Raw genomic sequence first — 18007 nt, 5'->3', positions numbered from 1 at the left:
TTGCAGCACATGGATCTAGATGTTAGATTGGTCAACTGGATTCAGGATTGGCTGTCAGATAGGTATCAGAGAGTTGTGTATGGTGGGGCAGTTTCAAGGAAGCAAAGGGTTACGAGTGGGGTCCCACATGGAAGTACTGGGACCTACAATGTTCAACCTTTATATCAATGACATTGTCAGTGGATTGCAAGGGAATATTCAGTTGTTTGTGGATGATGTGAAGCTGGGAAGGATTATTAGTAATAGTGCAGATGTGGCAGCCCTGCGAGAGGATTTGAATAAGCTAGATAAATGAGCAAATGAATGGGGTGTCGGTTTAATGCAGCAAAATGTAAGGTCTTGAGGTTTGGGAAACATCGATGGGACACTGCATACTCTATGGGAGGAGTTATACTGGAGGAAGTAGGGGAGACAAGAGATCTGGGGGTTGATGATTGATAGAAACCTGATATTTAGAGGACATATTGCAAAAGCTGGTGAAGGTAACACAGAGGACTGCTGCAATAATGAGAAGGACACTGACCTACAGAGATAAAACAGTTATCATTCTGTTGTATAAGACCCTGATCAGACCACACTTAGACTATTGTTCTCAGATTTGGTTCCCAGGATTTGAAGGGGATAAATTAATTGTGGAAAGGGTACAAAGGTAGATAACAAAGATGGTTTCAGGACTGTACAATGATAGTTATGAGGATTGGCTGAGGGAATGCGTGGATTGCAGAGTTTGGTGGATAGAAGAAGGAGAGGTGATATGATCGAGACTTTAAACTGTTAAGAGGTGGTTACAGGGTTAACAATGGGAAGTTCTTTCGCTTGGTTGAACAGTAGGAAGGTGTGATGACAAGAGGCCATCCCTGGAAATTACGAAAAGAAACTGTGAGCAAGAGGGTGGCTGAACCATGGAATGCATTGCCTGATGGAGTGGTGAGAGCGAGAACGGTCAACGAGTTCAAGGAATGGTATGATAGACTGTGTTTCTTAGGGGGGGGGGACCTCCCCCTTGATGAGTCTTGATAGACTGTTTCTTAGGAAGGACCTCCCACGATGAGTCTTTTGACTCCATGGAGTCCTGAATAGTAGTAGTAGTAATAATAAATACTTACTTACCTTATCACCTTCCTGCACATCACATATCTTTTCTGCAGTACAAGGGTTAAAAGTTGGAAATACTTTGCCACTGATAGAATCAACCCAATTATTATTAATAAATATCTGCAACAAAAAAAAAAAATTAGGCATGTAAGAATCTAATATACTTGATTGAACAGAACATACATAGAATAAAAGAATTAAAGTGAATATGATAGTGGTTTTACCTTAATAGACATGCCCCTCCCCCAGTGATCGAAATCCTACTGACATTCCGTGATGTGGAATGGAATGACATGACAGAAATCTATTACTATTTGTCTGTCTGATGAAAATGCAGGAACTCAGAGGCCTGAGGTACAATACCTGTTCTGTATTTCTTGTACGGCCATTCTGAAAACTCATGGTAATCTTGTTATTTAGGAAAGTAATATGCCATATATAGTCTGACCACAGAAGGGAGAGCTTGTTGGCAGGCTGCCAAGAAGAGTTAATTCATGTTGAAGGGGAGAAAAAAATAAGGCAATGAACAAATGCGTCAACAACACACGAAATCACATGCTTTATTAGGTAACATTTTCCAACTGTTATACAAGCAAAATAGTTACCACTTTAAAAACTACAATGATTATAAAAGAGAAGTTAATTTTCCTGACGTGTAATAATAAACAACTCATCCCACAATAGTGATTGTGGGATGATTGCTTACCCTTTTATCAGAATGGATTCTCCTTCTGCTGACATGCACAGAAGTGTCGAAGGATCTTCTATCTGTGAGCATACTATAGCTACCAATTTTTAAGTTTCATCTAGTGTTAGAGGGGAAAAATACATTGCTTAAGATATACTATACTATCATACACTCTTACCCTCTTTTCTACCTCCTACAAGTGTGCCTAAAAAAAAAAAGGATTCAAATGTTATGCAATTTACTACATTTGGAACCTTTACTAGATGTGTTTAAAAGCAACTTTTGTGTTCAAAAGTTGCTTTTAAATTTCATCGTTAATTTAGTATAACCAAGTTTTCACTTGGTTATACTAAATTAACGATGCTAAGAAATTATATTCTTGGTTTCATCCTTTATCTAAGTGTATGCAAACAAAGTTTTCATGAGAAGTCACTTCACAACTGGGATACTTATATTACCACATGAATTGCAGAAACTGGTGTGGGAAGTGGCTCTTCCCGTAATGCATCACATTATATATGTCTAAGGACATGTGCATTGCATTATTGGATACTAAGGCAATTGATGTGAAATCATTAGCCCAGTTGTGAAGTGACTTCACGACTGAGCAAATGCAAACTTTGTTTGGTTATACTTGGATAAAGGGTGAAACCAAGAATATAATTTTTTGGCATCTTTAATTTATAGCAACAAAAGTTGGTATAAATTATGCTAACTAATATTTAAGGAATTGACAGCGTACACTAGAAATATAAATTAAATAAACTTTAATATATACTTTCCGATATTTTGGCAAACATCATGTTGCCATCTTCTTGGGAACTAAATATAAAGACAAGTGCACACAAGTACTACATAACAGCAAATGAGACTGAAGCTAGGAAGCTAACGTTTTCCCTAACGTCCTGATGGTGCCCCCCCCCCTTATAAGCCTAATAAAAAAGGGGAGGAATAACTTCTGCCTCCCTGCTTCTTATGATGTTCTTCAATCACCACATAATCTGATAGTTTTGGCTACTTTTGCAATATGCCCTCTAAACATTCAGTTCCATCAATATAATACACAGATTGTGATCTCTTCCCAAACTGCATCACCTTACACTTAGTCACCACATTAAACTGGCTGCCATTTACACCTTTGGCTATACTGCTTGTCTAAGTCTTCATGCAGGATTTCTGCATCACCTTCATTTACCACCACTCTTCCCAGTTTAGAATCATCGGGGAAACTACAGAATATTTCCTGTCAAATCATTTCCTATACCACTGATATATAAATTAAATAGGAGAACTAAGTACTGAGCTCCATGATACACCACTAGTCACCTGCCATGAACTCCTCCATAAACTACTGTCAAATATCTACTCTGTTAAAAATAATGTCAATCATCCATCCTCTAATCCAAATCTCTAGATTCATATATTGGAGAGGGTCCAGAAGCATCTGACTAAGGTAGTTTCTGACCTCTGGAATGTTGAGTATGAGGAAAGATTGAGAAGATGCAACTTGCAGAGTCTGGTGGACAGGAGAAGGAGGGGAGATATGATAGAGACCTACAAGTTATTAAGGGGTTGTTATAGGATAAATGCTGGAGAGGTTCTACAGAAAATAGTGGGAGATCAGGGGAGAACCATAGGTCATCCCTGGAAGCTGTATAAGGAGGATGTGAGTAGGAGAGTGAGAAGCAGGTTTCTTTCAGCAGAGTTGTGAATGATTGGAATGCCTTGCCTGAGTGTGGTGTCTGCAGAGAATTTGAATGTGTTTAAAGCATGGTATGATGAGCTGTGTGTTTGATAAAAGGACCTCCCAGATGAGTCTGACTCCATGGGGGTCTTGAGTAATAATAATATCTATCCCCAATGCTCTGATTTATCAGAGCACTATGTGAAATAGTGTCAAATGCCTTTGCAAAGTCCAGCAGTATCATAATGTAGCCATTTCCTTTATCCAGTTCTGCTCTCACCTTATTATAAAAAGGTGATTAAATTACTGAGCCAGGACCTTCCTTTTATAAAGCCATGTTGTCCCTTATAGAGGATCATATTTCGATCCACCTATTCCTGAATTTTATTTTTACCACCACTCCAGAGATACTAATTGGTCTGTAATTTGCTACTTCTGTCTTGGAGCCATCTTGCTCTCTTTCAACTTCCTTGGAGCCTTGCCAGAGATGAAACAGATTAAAAACAATTTCAGAGACTCTGTCAGATAACTCTCACATTCACATAGAACACAAGCCGAAATTCATCCAGGACTATTACTATATTCACATTGATAATTTTCAATATGCTGAGTACTTCTAGTTCATCTACCTCAATTCTCATGAGTAACTGCAAAGGTCACCACCTGAATGATACCTTAGCAAAGTGATCACTTGGTAACTGAACTATTTCTTCTGGTACTTTCCTGCCATCAGCACTGAGTAAAGTTATCTTTCCATAATCATTTTCTTACTTGCTATATAGAAAAAAAAAAAAATTATATATTTATTTTACCCACGCAGCTAATTTTCTCTCAAAATCTGATTTAGTCTTCTTTACCATACTTGTTACCCTTCTTGCTCGTGCTTTATATTGCTCATGAGCATGCTGACAACTTTTTTTTTGTTTATATTCCTTCCACATTGCTTTTTTTGCAGCTCCTACTTGATACTGCTACCCATCCACTTAATCCTTACCGTTTATCTTCCTGACACCCAGTAGGATAAACATATGCAGTTTGATACAGCCTCACTCCAAGAATCCCTGACCACTTCCCACGCACTAATGACAATCATTCCATGGCACTGCTCTAAACTGCCTTCTAAGTTTGTCAAGTCACCAACTTTGTAGACCAAAAATGTTTTCATGACTAAAATTTCCACATGTTGAGCAACCTCCCAAGAAGACTGCATGGTCACTTTCCCCAATCAGATAGTTGCTACTGTAGTTATAATCTGATGCTATTACCAGATCCAAAAACACCTAGTCTCCTCCATCATGTGCTGTTTCAATTATCATGAGACACTTCAACCTTGGGGTTATAGATTAGAAGGAGGAAAGGGGGCACTTAGTTACTGTATAAATTCCATTTTGCCACGTGTCCTTTCCTCCTTCCAATCTATAACCCCAAAGTTGAAGTCTCTCATGATAATTGCTTGACCTACACTCATTATGCTGATCTGCCAATGCATGTCATACATAATCTTCTGGATCCTCAGGTCAATAGCAACAAGTAACAATATATTTTGTCCTATTGGCCTCTGGTAATGTGACAGAGGCTCATATGAACCATTTCCCTCAGATCTACAATGTTCCTCAACTTCTATTTTTGTCGGTTCAAGTTTATTTCCTCTATCTTCTCTGAAAATAGAAGATCCATTACATTCTATCCCTATAACATCATTCTCCAACAACCAGCTCTCACTGATGCCAATAATTTCGGGCCAAGTCCAAGTTGACCAATGGCAAAACTCTTCTTTATTTCTGATACTTTGGGAATTTGTGTAAATACATTTCAACATCCCTTTAAGCCCACAGTTACCCTTACATAATGTAATCTGGATGGTACTGATAATGAAATGTATAAATCAAATTAGCCAAGCAAATAAGAAAAGGGTGATCATTATAGGCGTTTTAATTATGGCAATATAGACTGGAATGATGAGATAGCAACTGGAAGTAAAGAAAATGAGCGGGTTTTTGAGGAATAACTACCTCATATAGTATATAACAGAGGGCACGCGAGGATTGAGGGTCTTGGATTTGGTCATCTCATCAGAGGATGTAATTATAAATGGGGTGTCAAATCGTCCACCAATTGGTGAGAGTGACCATGAGGTGATTACCTTGGTGGTTGCCAGCAGTGCAAGGACCTCTGTGAGAAAAGGGTATATGTGGAACTGCAGGGGGTGGGGTGATTGTGAAGAGCTCAGGAGACAGCTTGTGGGTGTAGCATGGAATGAGAAGTTAGCTGGAAAAGAGATCAATGCAGCTTGGCAGTTTTTGAAAACTATCTAGTAGATAGTATGTCTAAATGTATTCCAAGGGTGAGAAGGTTAAATAAGGTAGGTGTGAGATAGATGAATAAAGAGATTAAGCATGCGATACTATACACAGAAAAAGGGCATTGTGGAGGCAGCATAAGAGAAGTGGAAATAACCAATTTCATGAGGTCAACAAAGACCAGACAAGGAGGGTGACTTGGTTGGCGAGGGTAGCTAAAGAGAGGTATGAACAGCAGTTAGCTAATGAAGTCAAAAAGAATCCTAAGGAGTTCTTTCAATATGTAGCCTGCAAAAGAAAGAATGATTAATGGAAGGATGACATTGATAGGAGAACAAATGGTATAAAGACAGCTGTTGCACAATGTGTGGTGGAGATACTTAATGAGCAGTTCATAAAAGGTCTTTCAATCTTGTGAATGTGACTTCATGGAGAGATTGAAAGCAGTTGATGATGGGGAGGAGAGATTGACTGTAAGTGGGCAAGAGATTTATGGGGAGTTGAGTAAACTAGATGTTAATAAGGCTGTGGGACTTGATAACATATCACCATGTATTCCGAAGGAATGTGCCAGGGAGTTGACACCTGCCTTGACATATTTTTTTAATACAAGTCTTGCACTCGCTCAAGTTCCTAAGGAGTTGGGTTGACAACAATGGTATTATCTTTGATGGACAGCATGGATTTGCTAAATGGAGATCATGTTTTAGTAATCTACTTCCTTATTACAATAAGGTGACTGCTTCCTTGGACAGAGAAGGATACACAGTAATATACTTAGATTTTGCAAAGGCTTTTCAGAGAGTACCTCATGATAAATTGATAGTCAAACTAGAGCAGATGGGGTTTGATATTAATTAGTGCATTGGATTGGAGACTGGCTATCTGATAGGTATCAACAAGTTGTGTATGGGGGAGCAATATCCAGGAAAAGGAAAGTTACTAGTGGAGTGGGTCTGTTTTAGGGCCATTACTGTTTAATTTGTATATTAATGATATTGGTGAAGATTTGGATGGGGATATTCAGTTGTTTGTAGATAATGCAAAGTTGGAACGAACCATGAAGAGTAGAGATGGTGTGGCCTTACAAGAAGACTTGAATAAATTGAGTGAATGGGGATGCGAGTTCAATGTTGCAAAATGTAAGGTTTTAAAATTTGGAAAACAAAGATGGGATGCAGAATTTATGGTTGGTGAGGATATATTGTTGGAGGTGGAAGAAATAAGAGTTCTGGGGGTGATAGTGGATAAGGATCTGAAATTTAGGGGACACACAGCCAAAATTGTGAAGACAACACAAAGGCTTCTGGGAATGATGTGGAGGACACCGACTTGTAGAAGTAGGGAGATTCTTGTTCTGTTGTATAAGGCTTTGATTAGGCCACACATGGACTATTATGCCCAGATTTGGTCACCTGGTTTTCAGAAGGATGAAGAGATGTTGGAAAGGGTCCAAAAGGTGACTGACTAAAGTAGTTTCTGACCTCTGGAATGTCGAGTATGAGGAAAGATTGAGAAGATGTAATTTGCAGAGTCTGGTGGACAGGAGGAAGAGGGTAGATATGATAGAGACCTACAAGTTGGTAAGGGGTTGTTATAGGATCAATGCTGGAGAAGTTCTAGAGAAAATAGTGGAAGATCGGGGAGAACCAGAGGTCATCCCTGGAAACTGTATGGAGGGTGTGAGAGGGCAGGTTTTTTTCGTGCAGAGTTGTAAATGATTGGAATGCCTTGCCTGAGAGTGTGTCTGCAAGGAGTTTGCATGTGTTCAAGGCATGGTATGATGAGCTGTGTGTGTGATAAAAGGACCTACCAGATGAGTCTTTGATTCCATGAGGTAATAATAACAATTATTTCTTGCCTATTTAGATTCCAAACCTAAAGAAATTGATTGTAAAGAGCTAGGTACATTCCTGAATTCTCTCATCTGTCCCACAGTCACCTAAAACACATGCTTGATTGCTTCCTCCCCTTTAATATCTCTAGTTTTGCACTTCTATACTCTCACTGAACAACACTTTCTCCAAGCATCTAACTCCAAAACCATTCAAGTGCAATCCATCAGGCATATAAAAAAGGTATTTATGCCCATCAAATTCACTCTGCACATCTATAAACCACCCCATAGCTGTATTTGCATTGCATTATTCTAAGCATATCCATTTCTTTAACTTGTATTTTCCTTATCAGTCAATGTCAGATCTAGCATTGTAACATCACTACTTAGGCAAAATGACCACTCAGCAATTCGTGTGTAGAGGCTTAAGTGCTGTGAGGACATCATGTTGGAGGTTTAATGGATTTTTTACAACACTCAAAAAGAATTAAAATAGAATTTAATACTTCCTATATTTCGTCCTAGTCACTAGGACATCTACGGGGATTACAAAAACAATTAATGTAACATATGCACAAATAACAAACAATACTAAGCCCAACCACATGGGTGACACTAAAGTCCTATCTAGGTAGAGTGCCCTCTAAGGGCAGTAGTAGGTGGTCTGGAATGTAAGGTGGGAACTCTGGTGATGAGTGTTTCCCAAATCTTTGGAAGCTTAATGCAACCATATTTATTGAGATTTGGTTGATTTTTGAGAGTTGCTGCTGCTGCTTCTAAGAAAAGTCTCTCTTTCTTGAATTTGCCGTGGTGGAGCATGGTGGTTTTCTTCCATGATACTCTGTGGGTGGTGTCCAAAACATGGTCAGCCAAGCATGAATGGCCATAGTTGTGTTTGAAGATGTAAGACTTGTGTTCCTCTAGACGGATGGATGCTGATCTGCCTGTCTGTCCAAAGTACGCCAGCTTACAGGAACAGGGTACTTTGTAAACTCCAGGCAGAGAGAGAGGAGGGAGCTGATCTTTCATAGAACGGATAAGGGTAGCCAGTTTGCGGTGGGGCTTATATGCTGTATGTAGATTGTACTGTTTTAGTATCTTGGCTATTTTTTCAGATGTGCCACGGATGTAGGGTATGGTGATGGCATTTTTAAAATCTTGTTGACGAGAAGGAAGGGGAATGGGGGAGGAGTTGATTATTTTTTTGATACTGTGATCGCTGTAGCCATTGGAGAGGAAAGTGCTGTGTATGTGGTTAAGCTCATTAGTGAGGGCGGTTCCACTGGAACAAAGATTGTGGGCTCTCTTGGTAAGAGTTTTAATAATGCCATATTGTTGAGAGGGGTGGTGGTGGGAGAGTTTGTGAATGTATCTGCCTGTGTGTGTGGGTTTTCTGTATACGGTGAAGGTAAGTGTATCATTAGGCAGGCGTGTGACTAAGGTGTCTAGGAAGGGTAAGAATTGTTCTTTTCCTTTTCCATAGTGAACTGGATTCTTGGATGTAGACTATTGAGATGACTGAGGAAGGAGTCTAACGTGTCTGGGCCATGAGGCCAAATTAGAAGCAGCAGCAGCTCTCAAAAACCAACCAAATCTCAATAAATATGGTTGCATTAAGCTTCCGAAGATTTGGGAAACACTCATCACCAGAGTTCCCACCTTACATTCCAGGTCACCTACTACTGCCCTTAGAGGGCGCTCTACCTAGATAGGACTTTAGTGTCACCCACGTGGTTGGGCTTAGTATTGTTTGTTATTTGTGCATATGTTACATTAATTGTTTTTGTAATCCCCATAGATGTCCTAGTGACTAGGACGAAATATAGGAAGTATTAAATTCTATTTTAATTCTTTGAGTGTTGTAAAAAATCCATTAAGCCTCCAACACTCAGCAATTCAGATACTTTGCTTCTGTTGCCATTTCACATAGTCTCACTCTGTCACTTAAACACAGGCCATACACAGTATGTAGCTCTAGTCAGCAAGCTTCAGCCAGCCTTTACGAGTGCGAGTGTTGTTTGGGAAAATTAAGTTACAACCAACTTTTTATGACATCATTGACCAGTTCATAAAGAAGAACCGTAGGGTAGAATTTGTATTCGAGTAGCTAAATTGAAAAAGATAGAATATAATTTGTAAAATAAATGTACATAAATTTCTAAATATATTTAGTTTTAAATGGTCAGTAATTCATTATTCCTTAATCAGACTTCAATCGCACCACTCACTCCCTGAATAATAAGAAGAGCAAGCATGAATTTCAAGACCAGCATTCGCCCCTGATTCTAATGCTTTCTTCTTGTAATAGATATACTTTGTATGCATGTGCTAAAAAAGTTGTGATAATCACCATGAAGGAATTGGAGGTTGAACCATGTGACTTACACATTATTCTACATAATACCCATTAAGTGTTATACACTTGTTATAATGCTACTGCATCATTTACAATCCTCTAATAAAAAAATTTTCCCCTTGTTGTTCAAGTGTTTATCAAAACTTTTCAGTCTCTCCCCTTGTACTTTTCTATTTTTTTTATTCTTATTTACTTCCTTCCTAAATTTTGTTAGTATTTCTATTTTAGAAATTATGTAATGATTTGAAAAAAAAAAAAAAAAACCAATTTCATTTGTAAACACATACATCTCTCTCATGTAGAACTAGTTTCTGAGAAAGGAATTAGCTGCTGATCTGCATTTAAATGAGTATGAGAATAAATGTTTACAAAAGTTGCTGTTTAATGAAAATGTGGGTATTAGATCAGGGAGGCAGGAAAAAAGGAAGAGTCAAAGGTAAAGTTTAAAATACCCTCCTCTGTACTGCTAAAAGTACGGAATAAGTCAGAAGAGTTTATAGCATTGGTTATTACAGTCCAGCCTCAGATAATAGGAATATCTGAAACATTTTTTGACTGGAAATGATATCTTAACTGGCATTGAAGTCAATGGATATAGTATTTTTTAGAGAAGACAGGAATTATAAAAGGAGGAAGGTGGATTACTGATGATAGCAGATGAGTTATGTCCATGTAGGTCTGTGGAAGTAGGGAGTAAAAATTACTGATTTTGAAAGTGGTGTGAAATAAGTGTTACTAGAGAGATATTTAATTGGGATGTGTTTACAGACCTGGGAATAATGAACGAGATGAGAAAAATGTATAGGCTAATTAGTTTAGCTAATGAAAATTGTTATGTTAATAGTATTTCAATTTTCAAAATATAAATTGGAAAGAAGAAATAGCTAATGGGAGAAAGGAAAAAGATTTTCTTGAATTCTTAAGGGATCACCATCTCAGACAGTTGGTGATAGAAGGAACCTGTGAGCAAAATGTACTGGATTTAGTAATAATGTTGGATAACATAATTATTAACAACATATCAACATTGCCACGTTGGTGGCTGTGATAATGTAGTACTGGCCTAGGAAGTGTGAAAGCATGCAGAGGCATCTAGAGTAAAAGGGTACATGTGGAACTATAGGCAGAAGATTATGGAAAATCTCAGGAAACAAACTTGAAGGAGTTTTATGGGAAAAAGAACTTCAAGGAAAAGAAATTAATATAGCATGGGTCATAGTTAAGAAGTATTTGATGGCAATAACAGGACTGTATGCCTAAATCAAGAAGGATTAACAAAACAGGAATTAAATGGATGAATAGGGAAATTAAATAGGAATTGCAGAAGAAGATTATGGAGAAAATATAAACTTTGACAATGTGAACAGTTGCATGAAATCTAAAGTGCAGGCATGACAAGTATAACAAGAAAGGCAAAATTAGAGTGTGGGAGAAGATTAGTAAAACAGGCTAAGAAAAATCCCAGTTTTTCAGTTATGCAGCCAGCAAAAGAAAGAATGATTATGGGAAGATAACTGCTGGATAGAGATGGTGCAAAAGTGACTAAGAAAGAGGTTATTGTGGAGTTGTTCAGTGATCATTTTGCTAAGGTTTTTCACACTGATGGTAATGATATTATTCTAAGGAAACAGGAAGTTGAGGAATCAATACTTCAACTTAATTCCTTTAAGGTGAATGAGGTAGAAGGCTATGATTAAGTCATCTTGATGTGAATAAGGCTATTGGGCTAGATGGAATTGCACCACACTTTATGAAAGAATGTGCTAAGGAACTGACACTTCCATTGACTATTGTTTAATGAGAGTCTAGTGTCCTAAACAGTGGAAAGAGGGCAAGATTGTTCCATTACATAAAGGTGGAAACAAAACAGATGTTTCAAATTACAGACCAGTTTGCATTTCTGGAGTGGGTGTTAAGATCTTGAAGAGATTGGTTAGGAATAAATACAGGATTGGGTAGAAAAGAAAAAAAAATTTGTATAGAGGTAAACATGGGTTTGTTAAAGGGAGGTCTTGTTTTACGAATTTGCTTACATTTTATAATAACTACCGTTCTGGATAGGAACAACTCACACACAGTGATACTTCTGGATTTTTATAAAAGGCATTTGACAGACTACCACATAATAAACTGGTGTATAAGTTATGGCAAATGGGATTGGAAAATCAGTCGGTTGATTGGATAGCAAACTGCTTTCTAATCAATATCAAACAGTAGTATATAGAGGTGCAATGCCTCTCAGGAGGAGAGTTACCAGTGGGGTCCCACAGGGACCTGTTCTAAGGCCACTGCTGTTCAATTTGTTTGTTAATGATATTGCGAGTGGTTTACAAGCTGATATTCAGCTGTTGCAGACGATGCTAAGCTGGGAAAAGTTAGTAGGGATGATGCAGATGTACTTGTGCTTCAGAATAAAGTAGCTATGTGGGCAGACAAGTGGGATGTCAATTTAATACCAGTAAATTGAAAAAGGTTTTGCATTTTGGATCTCAAAAAAAAAATAAATAAATAAATAAAGTTGCTTATCATATTGGAGACTTATTACAGGAGGTTGTATTAATGAATTGAAGTTCAAGGGACATATTGCAAAAATAATAAGAACAGCAAAGAAATACTAGTATACTAAGAAGAACACTGACAAGTATAGATAATGATGTGGTCATTCTGCTGTACAAGGCTTTGATTAGAACACATTTAGACTACTGTGTATCAATTTGGTCATCTGCATTCCTAGGTAAAAAAAAAAAAAAGCTGTGGAAAAAGTTCAGAGGCAAATAAAAGCAATATCTATATTGTGGAATACTGACTATGAAGACAGATTGAGAGAATATAAATTACAGACACTAGTCAAAAGAGGGGCAATATAAATTGCTATGGAGAGCAGAATTTATTGCCAAATGAGAAGGTGAGTGCACAAGCATTGAACAGGTTTAAGATGAGGTATTACTATGGCCTCCCTCGAGGAGTTTGTATAATAATAATACAGTAAATTATACATCTTGTTCCTCTGCCATTCCAAGTATATATTTATTTATTTTTTTTAAATGTTAATTTAAAATTACTGAAAATACAGAAGTAGCTGTTTTTGTCCATTTGTTATTCACGCAAATTTCTCCACGACATTTGGGATTGGATTATTTCAAAAACTCTAGCATTAAGATCTGCTATTAATATAGTCATTTATTTAACTGTTTGTAGTTCCTCATAAAATTGTTCAGAGTTTGCTTTTCTACCTTCTTCAGGATAATATACTCCTATGATATTTAAGTAGCTTCATTTGTTTTTAACAGTTATAATTCTATCATTTCAAAATTGTACCATTGTATTCTATTGTTCCATTTATTATTATCAATTAAATTTCCACCCCACCAGATGTTCTGATATGTTGGTCCATTCTACTATATCACATAGTAAAAGTAAAACTACCTATACATATTTGTTCCCTTTAAATTTGTTTTGCTTCCATTTTCACAGCTATATAAACATTTTTAGTTTTGTTAATTCTAATTAATTTGTTGCCATGCTTTGTAAATTCCATGTGGCTATTTTAAAATGACCAAGATTCCTAATCTTTTACCATTATCCTTTCGTTTTCCATTATTTCTGTCTGATGAAATTTTCCAGTTGAGTGTCCGAGTTGCAGAAATTTTTTATATGATAAAAAAAAGGTAACCAGCCTTATAAAACCCCAAACTGGAGGACCAGGGCATCTTAGTCTAGCACCTGCCTCTCAACCTGTCCAGCTAGGGAGGCCTTACCAGTAGCTTAACTATTACTAGCATAGTTCTTGAGGTCATTGGTGCACACAAGATTCATTTAACAACCAATCATGCAAGAAAATCTCACAGCTTCATCCCTAACCAGTCTGGCTTAGTATTTTAAGCATCTGCTTTCTTATTCAAAAGAATAATCTCACCACAACTTCCTTCAAAACATGAATCCCAAAATGGGGGGGAGTCATATTTGAGTCTATTAAAATTTGATTATTCCAATTAAAAAAAAAACTTCAAAAATATCACTTTCAAAGACTTAAGTAATGAAGGTTTTACATCAATTCCATTCTCTGACACTATTCTTAAGCTGGCTTTCTTCTACTCAATTCCTGTTTAAAGATGCCAGTCTGTAATTTAATGCTTAAATGAATCAGTACTCATTATTTCCAGAGGTGTATGAGGAGGGGATGGGTGGAAAGTTCTGATAAACACCTAGATGAAAAATGATATTAAAGCAACTGATAACCACAAGAAAGAACATACCAGTATCAGAGTTATGAAGGTAATTTATGTTCTTGTATCCTCATGCTCTTTCTTGTGGTTATACATCAGTTGCTTTAATATCATTTTTGTTCTAGGTATTTATCAGAATACCTAGAACAAAACTAGTTGTAGTTCCTCCAGATCCCCTCCTCCCCCTCATAAGTGCAGTTTTCAAAATGTAGCCTTGCAGATTATTTTTTCCCCAGCTAATAAACTATTTTTGCTCATTCTAAAATGCCCATTGGTATTTCTTTTAAACTTGTGTTATATAACAGTAATAAACTGGTATATAACCACAAGAAAGAACATGCTAATAGCAGAGTTTGTAGATAACTTATATTCTTATATCCTTGTATTTCCTTTCTTGTAGCTTTTTCAATTGCTTTAATGTCATTTTTGCCTAACTCGTCCATTACTTGAAATATAGCTCCAATACAGTACGTAACCTTATAACTCTGTATCCCAAAGTGTAACACCTTGCATTTATTAATATTAACACTGCAACTCCACTCATGTGGCAGGTAAAAGGCTATTCAAATTTTCATGTAGAAAATTTACATCAGCACTACTCCCAATAATTCTACCTAATTTTGCATCATTATTATTACGTGACACTTCCAGGGAGTCCAAAGACACATCGAGGGAGGGCACCTACTCCACAGCTGTCCCACACAACTAAAACAAACAGCAACTACACCATCTACTGCCCACCACCACCACCATCAGCAAATATCTGAAGATTCCCAGTCAATTCACATGAAGTATCATTAATAAATAAGCTAAACAGTATGGGGCCCCAGAACAGAACCTTGCACATATCACTGGTCACCTTCCTTTTCTGAGACACTTCCATCATACACAACTTGCCAGTATCGTTCAGAGAACCAATCTCCGATCCATCTAACAATATACTATTTATTTCTATCCTCTGCAGCTTGTACACCAACTTATCATGTAGTAGCCTATTGAATGCTTCTGCAAAGTCCAAGAATATCATCATACATGATTCTTCCTTATCCAACACATTCGTCACCTTATTATAAAACATAAGCAGGTTACTAAACAAGACCTGCCCTTCACAAACCCATGCTGACCATCATAGAGAATCTTGTGTCAATCAACCCAATCTTGTATTCTATTTCTAACCAATTTTTCCAACACTTTGATCACAACCAGATATAGACCTATATATTATAGGTCTCTAATTGGAAACTTCTGTACTAGAACCATGCTTGTAAAGAGGCACTGGTGTAGCTAGAGCTTTTGCTGCCTGGGGCAGTTCCTGAGGTTTGCCACCCTTCTCAATACACACCAAAAATACTACAAAAAGTCAAAACAACATATAGGGAAATAAATTAAAACACTATGTTTATGTTAGTTGTAAGTATAGTTGTTAAAAAGCTAATTAAGTAATAAAAATTACTAAGTTAACATAAGAGTCGTCAAAAAATAAAATTGTGTCTCACATGAAAAGTACCGCTCGGAGCAGACCGCCTCCCTCCAGCTATGCCACAGTAAAGAGGTATTATTTTGCCTTCTTTCCACTTCTTAGGCCAGGTCAACAACATGGCCAACTCTTTTGCCACATTCTTTAAAAATAGATGGTGGTGATATGTCCTCCATTAATAATAATAATAAATTCCCACAGCTTGAACATCTAACCCAAGCAACATGTGGTACACCTCCGATTCTTTCGCCTTTAACTCTCCTAATCCTAGACTCCCCTCTACATGTTACGCAGCATCATTCACACCACTATTATATTATTATAATGCGACACCTCCAGGGAGTCGCAAGGCTCATTGAGGGAGAGTGTGCCAACAGCATCGAACAATTGATCCCTTCCAACTACTAACCGCGCTCAAACTTGCTTAACTTTTTGCTTGAGCCATTAGTAGCAGAGGCTCTACCAATTGACCAACCTTTGCTGGCTATGCAGATGACGTGTTTGTTAAATAATTCCGCTATATTATCGCTATGGTTACTCTACTACAATAACTATCCAACAGTGCAACTTGTCATAATTATTTTTCCTCTTGCTTTGACCTGCTAATCTCTTATTCTATTTTTTCTGCTTACCACTTTTCTTCTGGCCTGCAGTTTATATTCTTTCCACATCTATCCACTAGAAACCATCTTGTACTTCCTCAAAAAAACGGATTTCTTTTAATTGAGAAAATAAGCTGTAACAACTATTCTTCCAGATTGTATTGCATAGCAATTACTGACATTGAGATATATATAAATCAAAGTCAGTAATATCATTTACTGATATAGTGAGAGTGCAGAAAGTCCAAGACTGTAGCAACTAAGTTATACCCATTATTTTTGACTTCAAGTTTAAGAAATCGTTTTAATAGTCATCAAACTTTGAGCAGAAACTATTGCTTTTCAAACTAACTCCCAACACTTTAACTGTGAAGGAAACTGTCAATTATCCATCCTGCATATACTATAGCTCTTTATAGACTACTTGGCTTGGATGGAGTTTATTCACGGCAGATAAAAAAAAAAAAAAAAAAAAGGTTAACTGCAGTTTGAGCTTGGAGCGAGTTAAATATGCTCCATGATTCAGAAAACATTCCTATCAAATACTATTCCAAACTTTTTCCCAAATTCGCAAAAAAAAAAATTATTTGCAAATAAACATGTACATTTTCTTCGATATTGATTGCAATGATGCTGATGCCAATAATCGCAGGTTTGTACGAAACCGTTCTAATATCAGGAAATAAGAGTAAGTTTAAAACTAGGCATTTCACGTAAATCGGCAGAAATTGTTTTTATTCCTACTTTCAGCTAAGAAATTTACAAGATATTTATACTTGAAAGTATGATACTGACTTCAGCACTTATTCAGAAGTGCAAGTTTTGGTCGAAAGACCGAAGAATATGCATTCTCAAATCATTGTTAAATTCGTATACAAAAGCACTACAGCAATGATTTATTAATAACCTACACCATGTCACTGTACCATTACAACGCTTCGGGTGGTTATGTTAAATTCGTATACAAAAGCACTATAGCAATGATTTATTAATAACCTACACCATGTAACTGTACCATTACAACGCTTCGGGTGGTTATATTTTTATTACATCTCTATTTTTATAGGCATTTCATATGCGTCTTGTACATATAATATAATAGCTACTTTCGGACAATTTCATTTTACGACCGAAAGCGCATTACTCAAGCGTGTTTGCTCATTAATAATACGCTGAAAGTTACAAATGACTTAACTGATTAATAGGATCGCATAACGACAGCAGCCGTTTAGGTGGGATGATCACACTTGATTGACAACTTCAGGCTTTTAACATTAAAAGGCCGTCATGAGTTTTGTATACCGCATTCAAGGTCGCACCAGTAATTTAAATTATATTTTTCACTACACTAACGAAAGCACTACTTACTTTGGTATATTTAATTTCTGGTTTTCGGTTGGGTGCCATCACTGTTGTCTACACTTGTATACCTAGAGAAGACTGTACCCAGAAGAACGCCAGCGACCGCTGCTCTGGGTTTTATACAAAGTTTGGATGATAACACGCAAGGATTACGTAACTCCTTTACAATAACTGCGGGTAGAAGAGGTTTTCGAATGGTACGCTCAGGAATTTCGATTAAACGTTCCAGTTAAGTAGTAATGGGAGGGGCGAATACACGTGTGTAGCGGAGTGGAGTAGAGTGCCCTCCCGCGATGAGTCCTTGGAGGTGTCATAATAATAACAATACGGTTTACAATCTTCCCCTACCCCCAACTTCCGGTGTTCATTTCTTCATTGTA

General features: G+C 37.2%; 1 protein-coding gene across 1 annotated transcript in view; it reads right to left on the bottom strand.

Moving 5' to 3' along the window:
* The window catches only part of LOC150093206 (aldehyde dehydrogenase 1A1-like), a 92481-nt gene extending 74695 nt beyond the window's left edge, over positions 1-17786 (bottom strand). The window contains exons 1-2 of the mRNA XM_090413413.1: positions 17634-17786; positions 1111-1215 (exon numbers count right to left, since the gene is read on the bottom strand). Of these exons, the coding sequence (XP_090269539.1) occupies positions 1111-1215; positions 17634-17672 (144 nt within the window). The 5' untranslated portion in view covers positions 17673-17786. The remainder of the gene's footprint in view (positions 1-1110; positions 1216-17633) is intronic.
* Between the last annotated feature and the right edge of the window lie 221 nt (positions 17787-18007).

This window comes from Typopeltis vanoorti, chromosome 24, assembly GCF_054136105.1.
Source record: "Typopeltis vanoorti isolate ZY-2024b chromosome 24, IOZ_Tvanoo_1.0, whole genome shotgun sequence".
Taxonomy (NCBI): domain Eukaryota; kingdom Metazoa; phylum Arthropoda; class Arachnida; order Uropygi; family Thelyphonidae; genus Typopeltis; species Typopeltis vanoorti.
The sequence above is the reverse complement of the archived record's forward strand: the minus strand, read 5'-3'. Positions and strand labels throughout refer to the sequence as shown.